Source organism: Nannobrachium achirus (genome assembly GCF_963921795.1).
Source record: "Nannobrachium achirus genome assembly, chromosome: 14".
Taxonomy (NCBI): Eukaryota; Metazoa; Chordata; class Actinopteri; order Myctophiformes; family Myctophidae; genus Nannobrachium; species Nannobrachium achirus.
In genome coordinates, this window is record NC_137821.1 from 51,532,054 (window position 1) to 51,547,084 (window position 15,031).

The following is a 15,031-nucleotide window of genomic DNA, read 5'->3' on the forward strand; positions in this document are numbered from 1 at the left end:
AAAAGAAAGAAAGCAGTCTGGACTCCTTGTGCATTGAAGGAGCTTTGGTTAAAGGAGTAGTTCACCACTTTTCAACCTGTCTTCATATAATAGGTCCTCACTAATGTTCATGATAAAATATCACAATTCTTTTCTACTCAGTCCAAGTCTCCTAGGAGAGCTGTGGGAATTTCAGAATCCATCGTCTTGTGACATCATCATTTCCCCCCCCAAAAAAATGTAATCAATACATTTGAAAAAAGATTTAGATTTTTATTATCGCAAGAACAATGGCTTCCACTTTAAAATTGCAACTTTTCAATAACAGAAAGCCTGCAGTTTCTATAAGCTGGATTGGCAATCGATGATGTCCCAAGACGATGGGTTTCTGACCTGCCCACAGCCCTCCTGTGGGCAATAAAAAAATCTATTTTTGAGTGAGGACCAATTATATGAACATAGGTTGAAAAGTGGTGGAGTGCCCCTTTAAGCTTTGGTCTGTTGCTCTCTCCTGGTTGAGAGCAGGGGTGTAGTTGTCCCGATTTAAAATGAAGCAAACACAGAACTAAAAGTTCCTATGATTGGCCGCTAGTTGTGCTGTTCTGGTACCAGAAGCAACATGTTCTCCATAGGATTCCATTCTATTTCCCAGAACTTTTACATTTGACTTTCTTACCTCAATAAACATTGTCATAAATACTTTATGGTTCCTCTCGCTAGTTTAAAGCCTTGTTTCAATCACCATGATTTACGTTTTGTGAAAATATGGTCCAATGTTATATTTGATGTTATAGCAGGGTATGCTGTGGGAGGGGCTTGTGATCATAGGCTTGTGATGATTCTTCTTTGTGTGCTTTATTTTCGGCAAGCTCAAGACAATGTCCTATGTATCCCTGCGGTTGCATGTGACCATTGGCAGCCAATAGCATTCCTTGGGTAATGGGTACCATTAAAACAATGATGGCAGCACCCATACAACGGCCAAAAAAGCTTCATTTGCGCAGCATAGAAACCAATGGCTTGACCCAGTCCCTGATAATGGGAGAGGACCTGTGATGTTCTGCCGTACTTTTTATTTCTGTTTTATCTATTAGTTTGGTCATTAAGGTCCACAGAATGACAGGCCTGCTCTGACGGAAACATCGCAAAAAAAAGTTATGGCCATTTGTATATTCACTGTCCCATCGACTTCACTATACAGGAGAAGAATACAAAAAATAAATGTGCTTTAAGTAGCATGTGAGGGGTCAAACTAGGGGTTCTTCATGATTCTGAATCCATTGCAAGCATTTGTTTTGCATGAAAAACATTTCTTGGGCTAAATGTTGGGCCCCCATAACTGTAAAAAGTGATGAGTCATCAAAAAATCTTCACTTTTCACAGTTTTGGGGGTCCGATATTTTGCCCTAGGAATGTTTTTCATGCAAAACAAATGCTTGCAATGGATTCAGAATCATGAAGAACCCCTAGTTTGACCCCTCACATGCTACTTAAAGCACATTTATTTTCTTTTTAAAATATTTTTCTTTTCCTATAGTGAAGTCGATGGGAAAGTGAATATACAAATGGCCATAACTTTTATTTGCGATGTTTCCAGCAGAGCAGGCCTGTCATTCTGTGGACCTTGATGACCAAACTAATAGATAAAACAGAAATAAAAAGTACGGCAAGACGTCACAGGTATCACCCTAATCCTTGAGCTTTTGGGCTTGTGGGTCCTTGACTAACTATCCATATCTTTTTTACAGTCTATGGTTGAGAGAGGGAGAGTAGCTCCCAGGATTACACTTTTTCCTGTTTTGGCCGGGGGCTTTTATGCCTTTATTGGTTGGACAGTAGACTGACGGGACTGACACGCAGCAAAGGCAGTCGGGGTGGGGAATCGAACCAGCGACAGGCTGTCAGGCTACACTGAGCCTATGTGGTATGCGCCTGGACCGGTAAGCCAGTGGGCGCCCCGCTCAGGATTACACTTAGCAATTGGCTCTGAAACGGTGGCTGTACAGGCATCAGAATGAAAATGTTATTTCATTACATAACAAGTGGAGGAAGTTTTTAGTCACTGTATTGACTTTGGCACAATACTGACATTCACAGCCTTTTGTATGTGTGGGACATGTGGGGGCATTTAGCTGTTCAAATGTACAAAACTAGAGGGTCGTGGCCCTTCGGGCCGCTCCCATCTAGTTAAAAAAAAAAAAGTAAAAAAAAAAAAAAAAAAAAATGTAAAAAAATAAAATAAAAAAAAACTATTGTGGCGGAACTATTGTGCCGCAGCGCACGTTTCCGGTCGGACCTATTTGACCGCCGGACGCACTTCCGGTTAGGAACTCCGTGTGCCACGTGATCAGTCCTAGCCAATTGGAGTGCTGCATTTGGTCGTGTCTGACTGACAAACAAACAAAAACCGCTGGCTGCAGTTCTAAAATGTATGTATAGATGTACAGTATGTAACTTATTGTTGTTATTTATGAGAAGGTCAAATTATTACATTCATGCTGAATTTAAAATTTCCAGCATTTAAATATTATCATGTGCCCCGTCTTTAAGATTCAAAATACTCGCAGTTGCCAAACGCAAGACATTTTCATTCCTGAAACGTGTGCCAAATATTCACTGTTGTGTAATATCTTCCGCTGTCAAACCTGTAAATGTGTCATATTCTCCACCCCAGGCACGTGCACACATAGACATCAAAGGGGTTTACCCGTCTGTAAAAAGTGCCCTCTCCAGACCATGAATACAGTTTTTACTATGGTGAAAGAAATGCAAATGCCCTCTTTCCATGCCAAACCTGAATGCAGCATTCAAGAGAATTGCCTTGTCCAAACCCTTCTGAACTTGAATGTAGCGTCTTATGCTGAAAGAATTGCCCTCTCTGTGTAGAAATCCATGCCATACTCCACATCTCCAGTATTGACTTGTATCAAGAACCGAAAATCGCCGACCTCCTAGCTCACAACGCGTCGCAGCGCGACGCGTTGTGAGCTTGGAGGTCTGCTATTTTCTAGGTCTACCCTAGGGTAAACCTAGGTAACCTAGGGTAAACCTAGGTTTACCCTAGGTCTGCTATTTTCGATAGTTTCACCAAAAGGCCCTTTTAGAAAGTTCAGACCCTGCCTCTCTAATAGGGGCGTCAATTGGGTATGGCAGGCGTATGCAGCTGCCATACCCTGGGTCCAGGGGGGAAAATAAAAGTTAGTTCTGAATATGAATCCATGAATGTCTCTTTGTCTATCTGTGCTGGTTATTATGTTGGTAAATTACAGTAAAATAACTACAAATGCTAAATTTTACAAAAATGGTCACTTTAACAAGGTATTATAATTATATTTATGTATTATGTACTTCTTTTTTTTTTTTTTTTCACGATTTTGCAACCCATTTTCACCCAGTGCCAATTGCCTATGTAATCCTGGGCTCTGCTCTCCCTCTGCCACACCTGGGGAGACAACAGACTGACCTTCCTTCAGTGCATGAGTAGTCCAAGTTGTTTCTTTTCACCTGACAGGGGGGATTTCCCCGGGATGGACGTAGCGCGTGGAAGGAACACGTTATTCCAACCAGTTCCTTTCCCCTCCATCAATCGCCCCGGCTGGCCAGGGGGAGGCATTATTGAGACCAGGATTACTGCATGTTTTTTGAGGGTGTCAACCCTAGGAGACACGGGGAGAACATGCAAACTCCACACAGAAAGGCCCTATCGCCGAACCCACCTAGGGTGTGGGCGCTGACGCCCCCAGCACCCACAGCGTCCCCCATTATATGTACTTCTTAAAATAAATATATCATGCCTGTTGCTAAGGTATGGCAACATGACTGGTGTCTTCGCGCGCGTGCAAGACACCAGTCATGTTGCCATACCTTAGCTTTTTCTGAACTGACGCCACTGCTCTCTAACATTCTCACGTCCCTGTTCTCCACCCTTCCACAGGACCTGTACAGCGAGTCCTGTGAGTGTGTGTGTGTGATGTTTGCCTCCGTGCCCCAGTACAAGGACTTCTACAGCGAGAGCAGTGCCAACAACGCCGGCCTGGAGTGCCTGCGGCTGCTCAACGAGATCATAGCAGACTTTGACGAGGTACGCCGCCAGCCAGGGACATGCTGGGCCCCTGATTCAGCCCGGGAAAAAGAGTTGGAGAGGCCCTCATTGCGTGCTATAGCGCTGCTGCTACTCAAAGATTTGCCATTTCAGATCATGACAAGTGACAAGCCAGTGGGCCAATACACTGTTTGTCAAATCCCGCCCCATTCTGCTCTGTTACTAAGTAGTACAAAATACACAGGGCAGATTGTTTTTATAGTGGCAGTGAATGGGGGGAGGGGGTATTTTCATAGCCTCATTATTGCTATTTAAAGTACCAAAGGAAAAACATCTAGGTGATATTAATAAAAAGGGAAGACAAAGGTACAGTAGTTACATTGCAAAACAGGGGGTTTCCCCCAAAGATATATGTTTTAATTTGTTTAATCCCAGTGGGACAGAATCACCATGGCAGATTGTTTTTACATTGGAAATGAATGGGGGAAAAAGATTTTTCATAGCCTCATTATTGCTATTTAAAGTACCAAAAGAGAAACATCTACTTGATATTAATAAAAAGGGAAGACCAAAGTACAGTAGTTACATTGCAAAACAGGGGTTTGCCCCCAAAAATACATGTTTTAATTAGTTTAATCCTCTGAAAAAATCGGAGTAGAGTTACAGAGAGAGAAAGCGCAGTGCATCTTGGGTAGGAATTCTGTCAGCCAGCCTATAAATCCACTGCAAAATAGGCTGGCTGTCGTAATTCTGCCCATTTAAAATATATGTACCCAATCGAAACTCTTAGTTACATTGATATTGTTCATGTGAACTAGTCTGTTGAAGCTTATTCATTATAATGATCAAAATCACTATGGCCGATCTACAAGCTCACAACAACGCGTCGCGGTGCGTTGTGAAAATAGCCGATCTACAAGCTCACAGCGCGTCGCGGTGCGTTGTGAAAATAGCCGATCTACAAGCTCACAACGCGTCGCGGTGTGTTGTGAAAATAGCAGACAACTGCAAAAATAGCCGACGCTGAAAATAGCGACAGTAGCCTATAATGTTTATCATGACACGATCCAACATCTATAGCTCGTCGCCGTCTGTGTGTAATCATCATCCCCTCCATAAGCTGCAGTAAAGGCATTGACTCCAGTCCTCTGTGTTGAAACGAAACGTGAAGTGAACGCCTTTTTCTGTATCGTATCATAAGGAATAAATATAGTCCCGGGATGTGTATGGTACATGTGTCTGTTCCGACCGTCTGGAACAAACTTTTTAAGCATTTTTAGTTAGCCAGCCACTAGCCAGTCTGCCTGTGCTGTGTGACGGCAGTGCGTTGTGTTGACTGACTGAGGAGTAGAGGCGGGATGTTCGCGAACGAATTGAGTCTTTTGAACGGCTCTTTGATATGAACGATGGGATCCGGTTCGCAGTATAGGGAGCCGTTCCTTTCTAATGAACAACAGTGGTGGGAAAGGTACAACAATGTAGAAATACATACTCTGCCACAAGTTGAAGTTTGGAATAAAAAATGTAGGCTACTTGAGTAAAAATATCAAAGTATTGGTATCAAAATGTAGTTAAAGTACTAATAGTAGCTAGAAAGTACTCATTATGCAAAATGTCCCATTTCACAATTTTTCCAATGTATAAAATGTAGGGAGAAAAAAAACATTTGAAAATAGCAGATCGGCTATTTTATTATGTCCGAAATAAATGTATATAGGGTTAATGTATAAGTGATAATTATAATCAAAATCTACAAAGTAACTACAACTAGTGACTAGAATGAGCCAGTCTTTTGAACGGCTCTTTGAAAGGAACGGATCCCAGAGATTCGGCTCACTTCAAAGAGCCATAAATCCCATCTCTACACGGAACTTGGGCAGTGCGGTCATGGCGACATGCGCCACCTAGCGACCTGGCATGCAAATTACCGCGTTTATGGACAAATTGCGTTTTCATCTAAAGACCACATAAAAAATGAAAACTAAACGGCTCTTAGCCGTTTTCCATGGAGCTCGTTTTCATCTAATAGGGGCCTGAAGCAACATTCTCCCACTGCACAACTCCACCCCCGATAGCAAAAAGTGAATGATTTTTTCTGGTTGGCCAGTCAGGGAGTCTCAGGGACCAATCAGAAGGCTGACAAACGGTCTATTACATGAGTTATATTCCGTCGTTATCGGGTGGAAACCTTGTATGTCCAGTACACAGTATCTCTATAGTCATGTGATCAAGTCTGATATTTCATAGTCCATCCTAATTGGCTAATATTGGCTTCCAAAGTTTGCAGGATTGCTCAGTTTTTGAACAAAATGCCTCAAATCATCATCGCAGCTTTCGATTACCGTGAAATTTGCCACACATATTCCCATACCACTACGTCAAGCAACAAATGCTACCCTTTTCATATTGGCCTGTTATAGCGCCACCAGCAGGCAGACTTTAGCAAAACACATTTTTGGGACACAATGCCTCAAATCATGCATGCAGCGTCCGACTGCCATGCAAGGTCTAAGATTGGCGAAGAACACATGCCACCCTTTTTACACTGGCCTATTATAACACCACCAGGACGCCTGGCCTGGTGGAGACCTGTGCTCAGAAGAGCACTGCTTCTAGTTTATATGAATGTATTTGTTCCACATGCTCTCCATCACCACAAGTTTAATTTTGGAAGGGGTCCACATCATCAAGATGGCAGAAGGCGAACATCTTAACTCATTTCTAGCCGATCCCGAGTATACTCGTGAAAAATAGTCAAGTATTTAGAGTGCCGATCCCGAGTATACTCGCGAAAAATACTATAGAGTAACGCTGGCGTTCTTACCCTAGGGTCCGTTGGAAACGATTGGCACGATTGGACTCGCCGATTCATCATCATCACGGATGCACGTGCACAAAATAGTAATCCCTTAACATGGAGGCCGACGGCCGATCTCATCTTTAATGTCCATTATCTCCAAAAAACACTTTAGAAGCCAAGGATGGCATTAGATTCTCGCTAAAAAAACACATGTTGAAAGGCAACGGTCGGCCATTACACAACCGCATGTGGATGACGACCGCTTCCGGTGAATGACGTCATGACGTAGTGTTTACGCAATGGCCTTCTGGCCTTCAAAATAAGAGAACGGTCGCGGATGAGCGCCTGCGAGAGGCACGCTGGACATTTTAACCTGTTAATTTCTGGAGCACTAAATGGGTTAAATTTCCCCTATGCCACTGCCGCACCCTCATAGTGCGTCACTTTGTGCCGTGAATGAGCTTGTAGGTCTGATTTTTATGGGGGCGGCATAGCTCAGGGGTAGAGAAACTGGTATTAGAGCACGAAGGGTATAAATCCCGAAGGGTTCCCAGTTCGAATCCGGGCTCCCCCTGAGTTAATGTCGAAGGGTCCTTGGGCAAGACTCTGAACCCCTAATTGCCTCCGGTGAGTAGGTTGGTGCCTTGCATGGCTTCCTCCGCCACTGGTGTATGAATGTGTGTGTGAATGGGTGAATGTAATGCACAATCTATGTAAAGCGCTTTGGATTAAAAGCGCTATATAAATGCACCATTTACCATTTACCATTTAGACAAATCGTGAAAATGTGGGCAAATCCTTGAATATATGTATTTTTTTAAGTGAAAAATATCTCTTGTGGGTCTTGGGGGTCCATGGAACTAAACATTTTCAGATGGGGGTCCACTACCAAATGTATAATTATAATTTTGGTTTGAGCACCACTCATCAGGAAACTGTTAGGATTCAACGCTCACTTCAACGCTGCATAATATTCACGTTGTGTGTGGGTGTGATCTTGACAGTCAGGCCACTTAAACCCTCTTCCTTAGTTGACTGGGATCCACCAGGGCTCTGTACTAGTCTGGATTGATCGAAATGTCATCACACAATGACATCACAACATTGTCATCACAACCAATGTACTTGTCTTAAAAGTAAACGTCCAATAAACCAAATGTCATTCAACAACTATTCCAACTAGTTAAACTCCTGTAAATTTGTTGCGCTGATTCACGGTGGTGCTGGTGTGTGAAATGTTTCACTGGACGACAGATCTGAAAGGAGGACATAAGAATCCCAATGCTGCTGTGGTGGTCGGATACAAGCTGTACTCATTTGGAGGAGTCAACAGCTACCAGAACAACAATGATCAGATTGAAGTCCACGTCTTCAACACAGTGTCTTTGCGTTGGAGGAAGTTGCCCCCAGTGACAAATGGAAGAGGACAAAGTCCCATTGAGGTTGCCTCCGGGCGCTGTGGCCAAACAGCTGTGCTGGTAGAAGAACTTGTCTACATCTGGGGAGGTTATCCTTACAGCATTGTGCTTTATGCCTTTGATGTTGACACCCACAGCTGGTTTAGACCCAAGGTTTCTGGGACTATTCCAGGAGCAAGGAAGGACCACACAGCCTGTGTCCTGGAGAAGGTCATGTATGTGTTTGGAGGATACGCCCAGCTGACTGGATATACTAATGACATGTACAAGTTGGACACCCGCATAATGGTCTGGTCTTTAATTAACACCAGAGGCACTACACCACCTGCTTCAAACTGTCACTCTGCCACCATCATTGGAACAAAGATGTTTGTATTTGGGGGCTGGGGGAGACAGGAGAACTTAAACAACAATACTGTGTTTGACACAGAGACCAACTGCTGGCTGAACACACCTTCTGCACAGCTACAGCTTCTCCCAGAAGAACGTTTAAGTCATTCAGCCTTTGCCTACAATGGAGAGCTGTACATATTTGGTGGCTACAATGGGAACCAGTACTTCAATGATCTGTGGAAATTCAGTCCAGAGACCTTTTCCTGGAAGCAGGTTGAGCCCAAGGGGAAAGACCCCTGTAGGATGTATGGGATGTGCTGTTGCATGGTGGCGGGAGATAGTATTATCATCCATGGAGGAAACAACGCACACCATACAATGTCTGATCACCTGTACATCTTAGATTTAAATCCTAGCCTGAAGACGTTATGCAAGCTATCCGTTATTCATTATGGTCTGGATAAGTCTGAACTCCCACATGACATCAGGTGGGAACTGGCAATCATGACTGCCAACAGCAACAGAAAAGAATGACAGCCCACACACACACACACACACACACACACACACACACACACACTACACACAAATGAAAGTGGTTTGGAAGCCGAGATATTGTCACTTTTTTGTTTCAGCATAGTGGTGGCCGCCATCATTAAAAGGTCCATTTTGAGGGCTTAGCGGCATTTTTTGAGCTGGGCATACAGCAGATTTGGATTCAGCATGCCTTAATACTCCAAGGAAACATGTATGCCATAAATTAACACGATTTGCCTTCGGGGTTAAGATTTTTGGAAAAATGACCTAGACTATAACACACAAACCTTCATCATCCTCTCCATCATTGTTTACCTTGGTTTCGTTGCCCCATACAGTAGTTCCTAAGCTGGGTAGTTCACTAAGAGTGGCTGTTGCAGTCTGTCTATCTTTAGGTTTGTCTCTCTGTCGGTCTCTTTGCCTGCGTCATTCATCTCCCTAGTCTCTCTAAATCACTGTTTCCCGAACAGTGGGTCGGGATCCATTTGTGGAGCTTGGACACATGTACCAAAAAAGCTAAAAGAATCATGAATTAAAAACAAAATGTAATTATTTTTTCAGTAATTTCATAAAGAAAGCAAAGAAAAATCGAAGAACTTCCATGAATTAGAAAACAATTAATTATTATTCCAAAACATAAAAAAAAAAAGTTCCCAAAAAAGCTAAAAGAATCATGAATTAAAAACAAAATGTAATTCTTTTTTTTTCAGTAATTTCATAAAGAAATCAAAGAAAAATCAAAGAACTTCCATAAATTAGAAAACCCGTGTCTAAGAATTAGTGAAAATAGCCAATCTGCAAGCTCACGACGCTGCGCGAAGTGAGGCATTGTGAGTTTGCAGATCTGCTGTTTTCACTAGTTTGGGTCCCAGTCTTTGTTGGGTCACAAGCTAAAAGGTTTGGAAACCGCTGCTCTAAATGTTCCTGTTTCCCTCTGTCTCACAGCTCCTGTCCAAGCCCAAGTTCAGCTCGGTGGAGAAGATCAAGACCATTGGCAGTACGTACATGGCCGCCGCGGGACTGACCAGCACCCCTCCAGGAGAGGAGAGAAAGGTCTGCTTTCCTTCCAGACGCCTCATCATCATCACTGTCAGAATAATGTTGTTGTCTCCACCAGCCGAAGGCAGGGGGAGAGTATGTTTTCGCCCTTGTCCATGCTTCCGTCCTCCGAGTTTGTTACCAGCTAATCTCCGGCGCCGTTGGCCCGGTCGCTGCCAAAATGAGCACACACACTCCCTGGATGCCAATTCAGAACCTCTGCCCCACATTTTTCACATGGGCACGTTCTAGCGCCACCATGAGGCCAATGTTTGCAAAACACATTTCTGTACACTACTCCTACAGATTTTGTCCAAAAATCACACAAATCGGTAGACAGTATCTCTACAGTCATGTGATCATCATGGATATATCCAATTTTCTATATTCCATCCTGATTGGCTAAAATTGGCTTCCAAAGTTTGCAGAATTGCTCCATTTTGAACAAAATGCCTCAAATCATGAACACAGCATGCAATCTTGGTGAAATTGGGCGTGCACGTTCCCACTAGGCAGAGGAAGAAATGCCACTTCAAATTTCTCAAATCAGCCTCATGGTGGCGCTATAACATGCCACCTGGCCTGGTGGAGACCTGTGCTCGGAAGAGCACTGCTTCTAGTCTGTCAAGTTTTTTTTTTCTCTTTGTCTATAATGTCTATTTTAGAGCTATAGGCATACTATTACTAGTTAATTTGTGCCGGAACAAGCCGGATCTTGTTCCGCTACCTCGCTTTTACGGACCGGGACCTATTTGATTGGATCCGCCACCTATTCGATTTGGAATCAAGGATCCGGGACCTTCCCTGCACAAAAAGAACAGATCTACAAGCTATCCACCCATATCAACCAGAGATGCAATATGGCTTGTAGGTCTGTCAGCGCAGCAACTTGCGCACAGTTATGACGCGGCCGTTGACTGGATCAGATTCAGCTGCGCTGCGCTGTGCTGTATGCTGTCAAACGGCCGGGAGCCGTGAGGGGGACAGACCTGTAACCAGCCCGCTGAGCCCGGCACGCTTACATGTGTGGATCATGCGACGTTTACATTTAAAGCACGGTTTTGTGCACGTTATGATAAAGCATTTGCATATCACCCGCAGCACATTCAATTCTCAAGCACTGACTGTTGCTGTTAGCCAGTTAGCGTAGCCTAGCCTTCACGTTAGCCAAACAAACTGGACGAGCTCTGGTCGTTAACGTTATGTGCTCACTGCTCAGCCTCGGCCCTCTCCCCTGTTAATAAATACAACTACACTTTGACGTGTACTCACCGAAACAGACTGTTTTAGGGAGCTGAAAGACCCTTAGTTGGAACACCCAGCTAGAGCCCCCCACCTCACGTCTAAAATACACTTTTTAGCCAGAATCCAGAAAAGAAAATATTTATTATTTAAGCCAGGATATAGGCAGGGGTCTTCAACAGGGGGTTGCTCAGAGTCCTCAGAGTTACTACAGGGGGTCTATCTACAGGGGTCTATCCTTGTGTGATTTATTAACCTCACTACTGACTTAAACCCCTATCCCTTTATTCTGAGGGGTAGGGTGTAGGGGAAAGAGCAGACCATACAGAGCATGGGGTAAAATTACTGACAGTTTAAATGTCTGGTAAATGCACTGATCACAGCTGTCAAATAAAGTTTGTATGACTGATGGAGACTTATTTTTCCAATAAATTGGATTCTGTTTTAACTCATTTTGTGCCCGCGATTTTCGGTCGCAATGATGTCCAGAGTGCCTCACGCAGGCTCCATCCGCTTGCACTCTCTTATTTTGAAAGCCAGAAGTGCCACAGCGTGATCACTTCCGGTCTGACGTCATCGGGTCGTGCGCCGGAACCGATCATTGTTTACGTGGTGCCATGCTGGATTGCAATGGAGCGTTTATACATGTGTTATATAAGCGAGCATCTGCCTCCATCTTCGCTTCTAAAGTGTTGTTTTGAGATAATGGACATTAAAGATGAGATCGGCCGTCCACCTCAATGTTATGGGATGACTATTGTGTGCTCGTGGAGCCGTGATGATGACAAATCAGCGCGGATTTTCGTCTCCGGACATCCGGCCATTCTACTCGGTAATGTACTCAACGTTACAGTAATTTATTACTTTTTGCGCGACATCACGCATTCGGCACTGTAAGTACTCTAGTACTTATTGCGTGACATCACGCAAACGGCACTAGATGAGTTAAAAGGAGCTGGCTAAACAGATGTCGTACATCTATTTTCTTTTACGGGTAAAAAAAAAAGTAATATAACTTAATTAATATAGGCCTATTATAGATATTACTGTTGATTCCGCAATAATGTTATACTTGGTGTATTCGGAAAATGTGCACCGGGTGTGCGTGCATGTGCGTGCACGCGTGCATGTGCGTGCATGTGCGCGTGTGCACACAAAACCCAGGATCCCCCACCTTTTCATTGACAAATTAAGCACTGCTTTATAGTGTATTATAATCACAGTTATAATCCATTATAGTGTATTATAATTAGTATAGTTGTAATACAAATTTATATTGTATTATATCACAGTTAAATTTGTTTCTTACCGATAAGGGTATACTTTTGTGTAATGGAAAATGTAGATATTTGTATGTGGTGTGGTGTGGTGTGGTGTGGTCGTGTGGTGCTAAAGCTGCAGTCGAAAAGGGGCTTTACTGAACCATGTGCTCTGTCTCCCCCTGTAGGAGGTTGAGACGTCCTACAGTCATGTGCGCTGCATGGTGGAGTTTGCCTTTGCACTGATGAGCAAACTGGAGCTCATTAACACACACTCCTTCAACAGCTTCAAGCTCAGGATCGGTGAGTCTGGTTTGGATCAATAATACTACAATGGTATTGTTACTCCGACAAAAGCTCAGTGGCGTAAAGTAACTAAAGGCAGGGGTTTTCACTTTTTGACTCATGGCACCCCAGTAAATAACTTTTTCATCCACGGCACACCTGAATTACACTGTTAATCTTTAGAATCATACATCATATTGGAGAAATATCTGTTTCCATCAGAACTGACTGAAAATAACTACTTCATGTTTAACCACTTGAACCCCAGCCAGCGGCGGCTCCAGAGAATTGTGACTGGGGGGGGGGGGCTATGGGGGAGCTGGCTTTTCTTATAGCGGGGGCTAATTCATTTTGGCAACAAACAATAATGAATATTAAGTACTAATATGACAAACATGATTCACTCACAGACCAGATCATTGGCAGTTTCCAGCTCCAAATCTGAGGACTGTAGGTGATCGGATAGGGTTTTTGTGAGGCTGAAGATGCTTTCCAGCAAGAAAGTATGATTTTATAGTATGGTTTACATAGAAGTCAGTCAATTGTCTTTCACATATTCATATACATTTTATGTATTGATTCCTTCAATATTTTCCATCGATATTGGGTTTGTGGGGTGGGGGGGCTTAGGGGGTGCTAAGCCTTCATCTAGCCCCTGAAGGCAGTATTCAAGAGAACTGCCTTGTCCAAACTCTCCTGAACTTGAATGCAGCATCTTATGTTGAAAGAACTGCCCTCTTTGTAGAAATCCATACCATTACGCCACATCTCCAGTATTGACTTGATTATGCTTAGTTAAGTGTGGTTAAAGCACAGAAAATAGCCGACCTCCAAGCTCACAACGCGTCGCAGAGCGACACGTTGTGAGCTTGGAGGTCGGCTATTTTCAATATTTTCACCAGAAGGCCCTTTTTAAAAATGTCAGCCCTTGCCTCTCTAACATTCTATGCATGTCTCTGGTTGTAGGGATAAACCACGGGCCAGTGATTGCGGGGGTGATCGGCGCCCACAAACCACAGTATGACATCTGGGGGAACGCGGTCAACGTGGCGAGCAGGATGGACAGCACTGGAGTACTGGACAAGATACAGGTGAGAACGCCTGAACCAGGGGTCTTCAACGTTTTCAGGCCAGGGACCCCTTAGCTGAGAGAGAGATGAAGCAGGGACCCCCACTACAAATTGTATAAAATTGTGTCGCAGATTAGAAATGTTCATAGATTTCTTAGACAGCTTAGACTTGTTTGACAGCACTGTCATCATGTTGGAGTAGTGTGTATTTTCAGACATTTAAACACTTTGCAAACCTTGTAGCAACTCATAATGTAATAACGGCTCATAATGTAATAAGGGCTCATAATGTAATAAAAAAAATGTAATAAAAACTCATAATGTAATAATCAGCTCATAATGTAATAAAAAAACGAGCGCATAACGTAATAACAGATTTTTCAATAATGTAATAATGTAATAATGTGTTACATTAAGAACCTCCACATAGGAGGCTCATAATGTAATAAAACGTCATAATGTAATAATGTATTTTTATTACATTATGAACTGATTATTACATTATGAGCTTTTATTACATTTTAATTATTAACATTATGCGCTTGTTTTTTATTACATTATGAGCTGATTATGACATTATGAGTTTTTATTAAAAGTTATTACATTATTGGTTGTGGGTAACAAACCTTGCCAACTTTGTTGATGAAGAATGGAGCAACTATCTGCTAAACATGCAGCAAATGAATACATATAGGGATCATTTAAAGGGAATACACCATGAATTTTCATTTTTCCAATTTTTATGTATTTTTTTGGTGTCCCACCAGCAGGTTCTATCCTCACAAAGTCCTATTTCTGGCCATTGTGTCTTTCACAGTTTATGGGCAGATCTATGTACCGGTAAGCAGGTTTCAGAACGGGCTGTCTGATTTTAGGTCAGATTGTGTGCTGAGTAGGGGTTGGGGAGGGGTGGGCAGGCCTGATAAGGAGGCAGGAGGAGCTGGGAGAGGGTTTGGGGAGGGGTGGGCAGGCCTGCTGAGCAGGAGGTGGGGAGGAGTGTGGGGCCAAAACTGGTTCAATAGCGCAGT

At 43.2% G+C, this 15,031-nt stretch overlaps 1 protein-coding gene across 1 annotated transcript in view; it reads left to right on the forward strand.

Annotated features, from left to right (window-relative positions):
• The window catches only part of LOC308298122 (adenylate cyclase type 2), a gene marked incomplete at both ends in the record, with an annotated part of 69,248 nt that overhangs the window by 48,189 nt on the left and 6,028 nt on the right, over nt 1-15,031 (forward strand). The window contains 4 exon segments of the mRNA XM_080741679.1: nt 3,914-4,060; nt 10,055-10,162; nt 12,837-12,951; nt 13,900-14,024. Coding sequence (XP_080597805.1) covers nt 3,914-4,060; nt 10,055-10,162; nt 12,837-12,951; nt 13,900-14,024 — 495 coding nt within the window.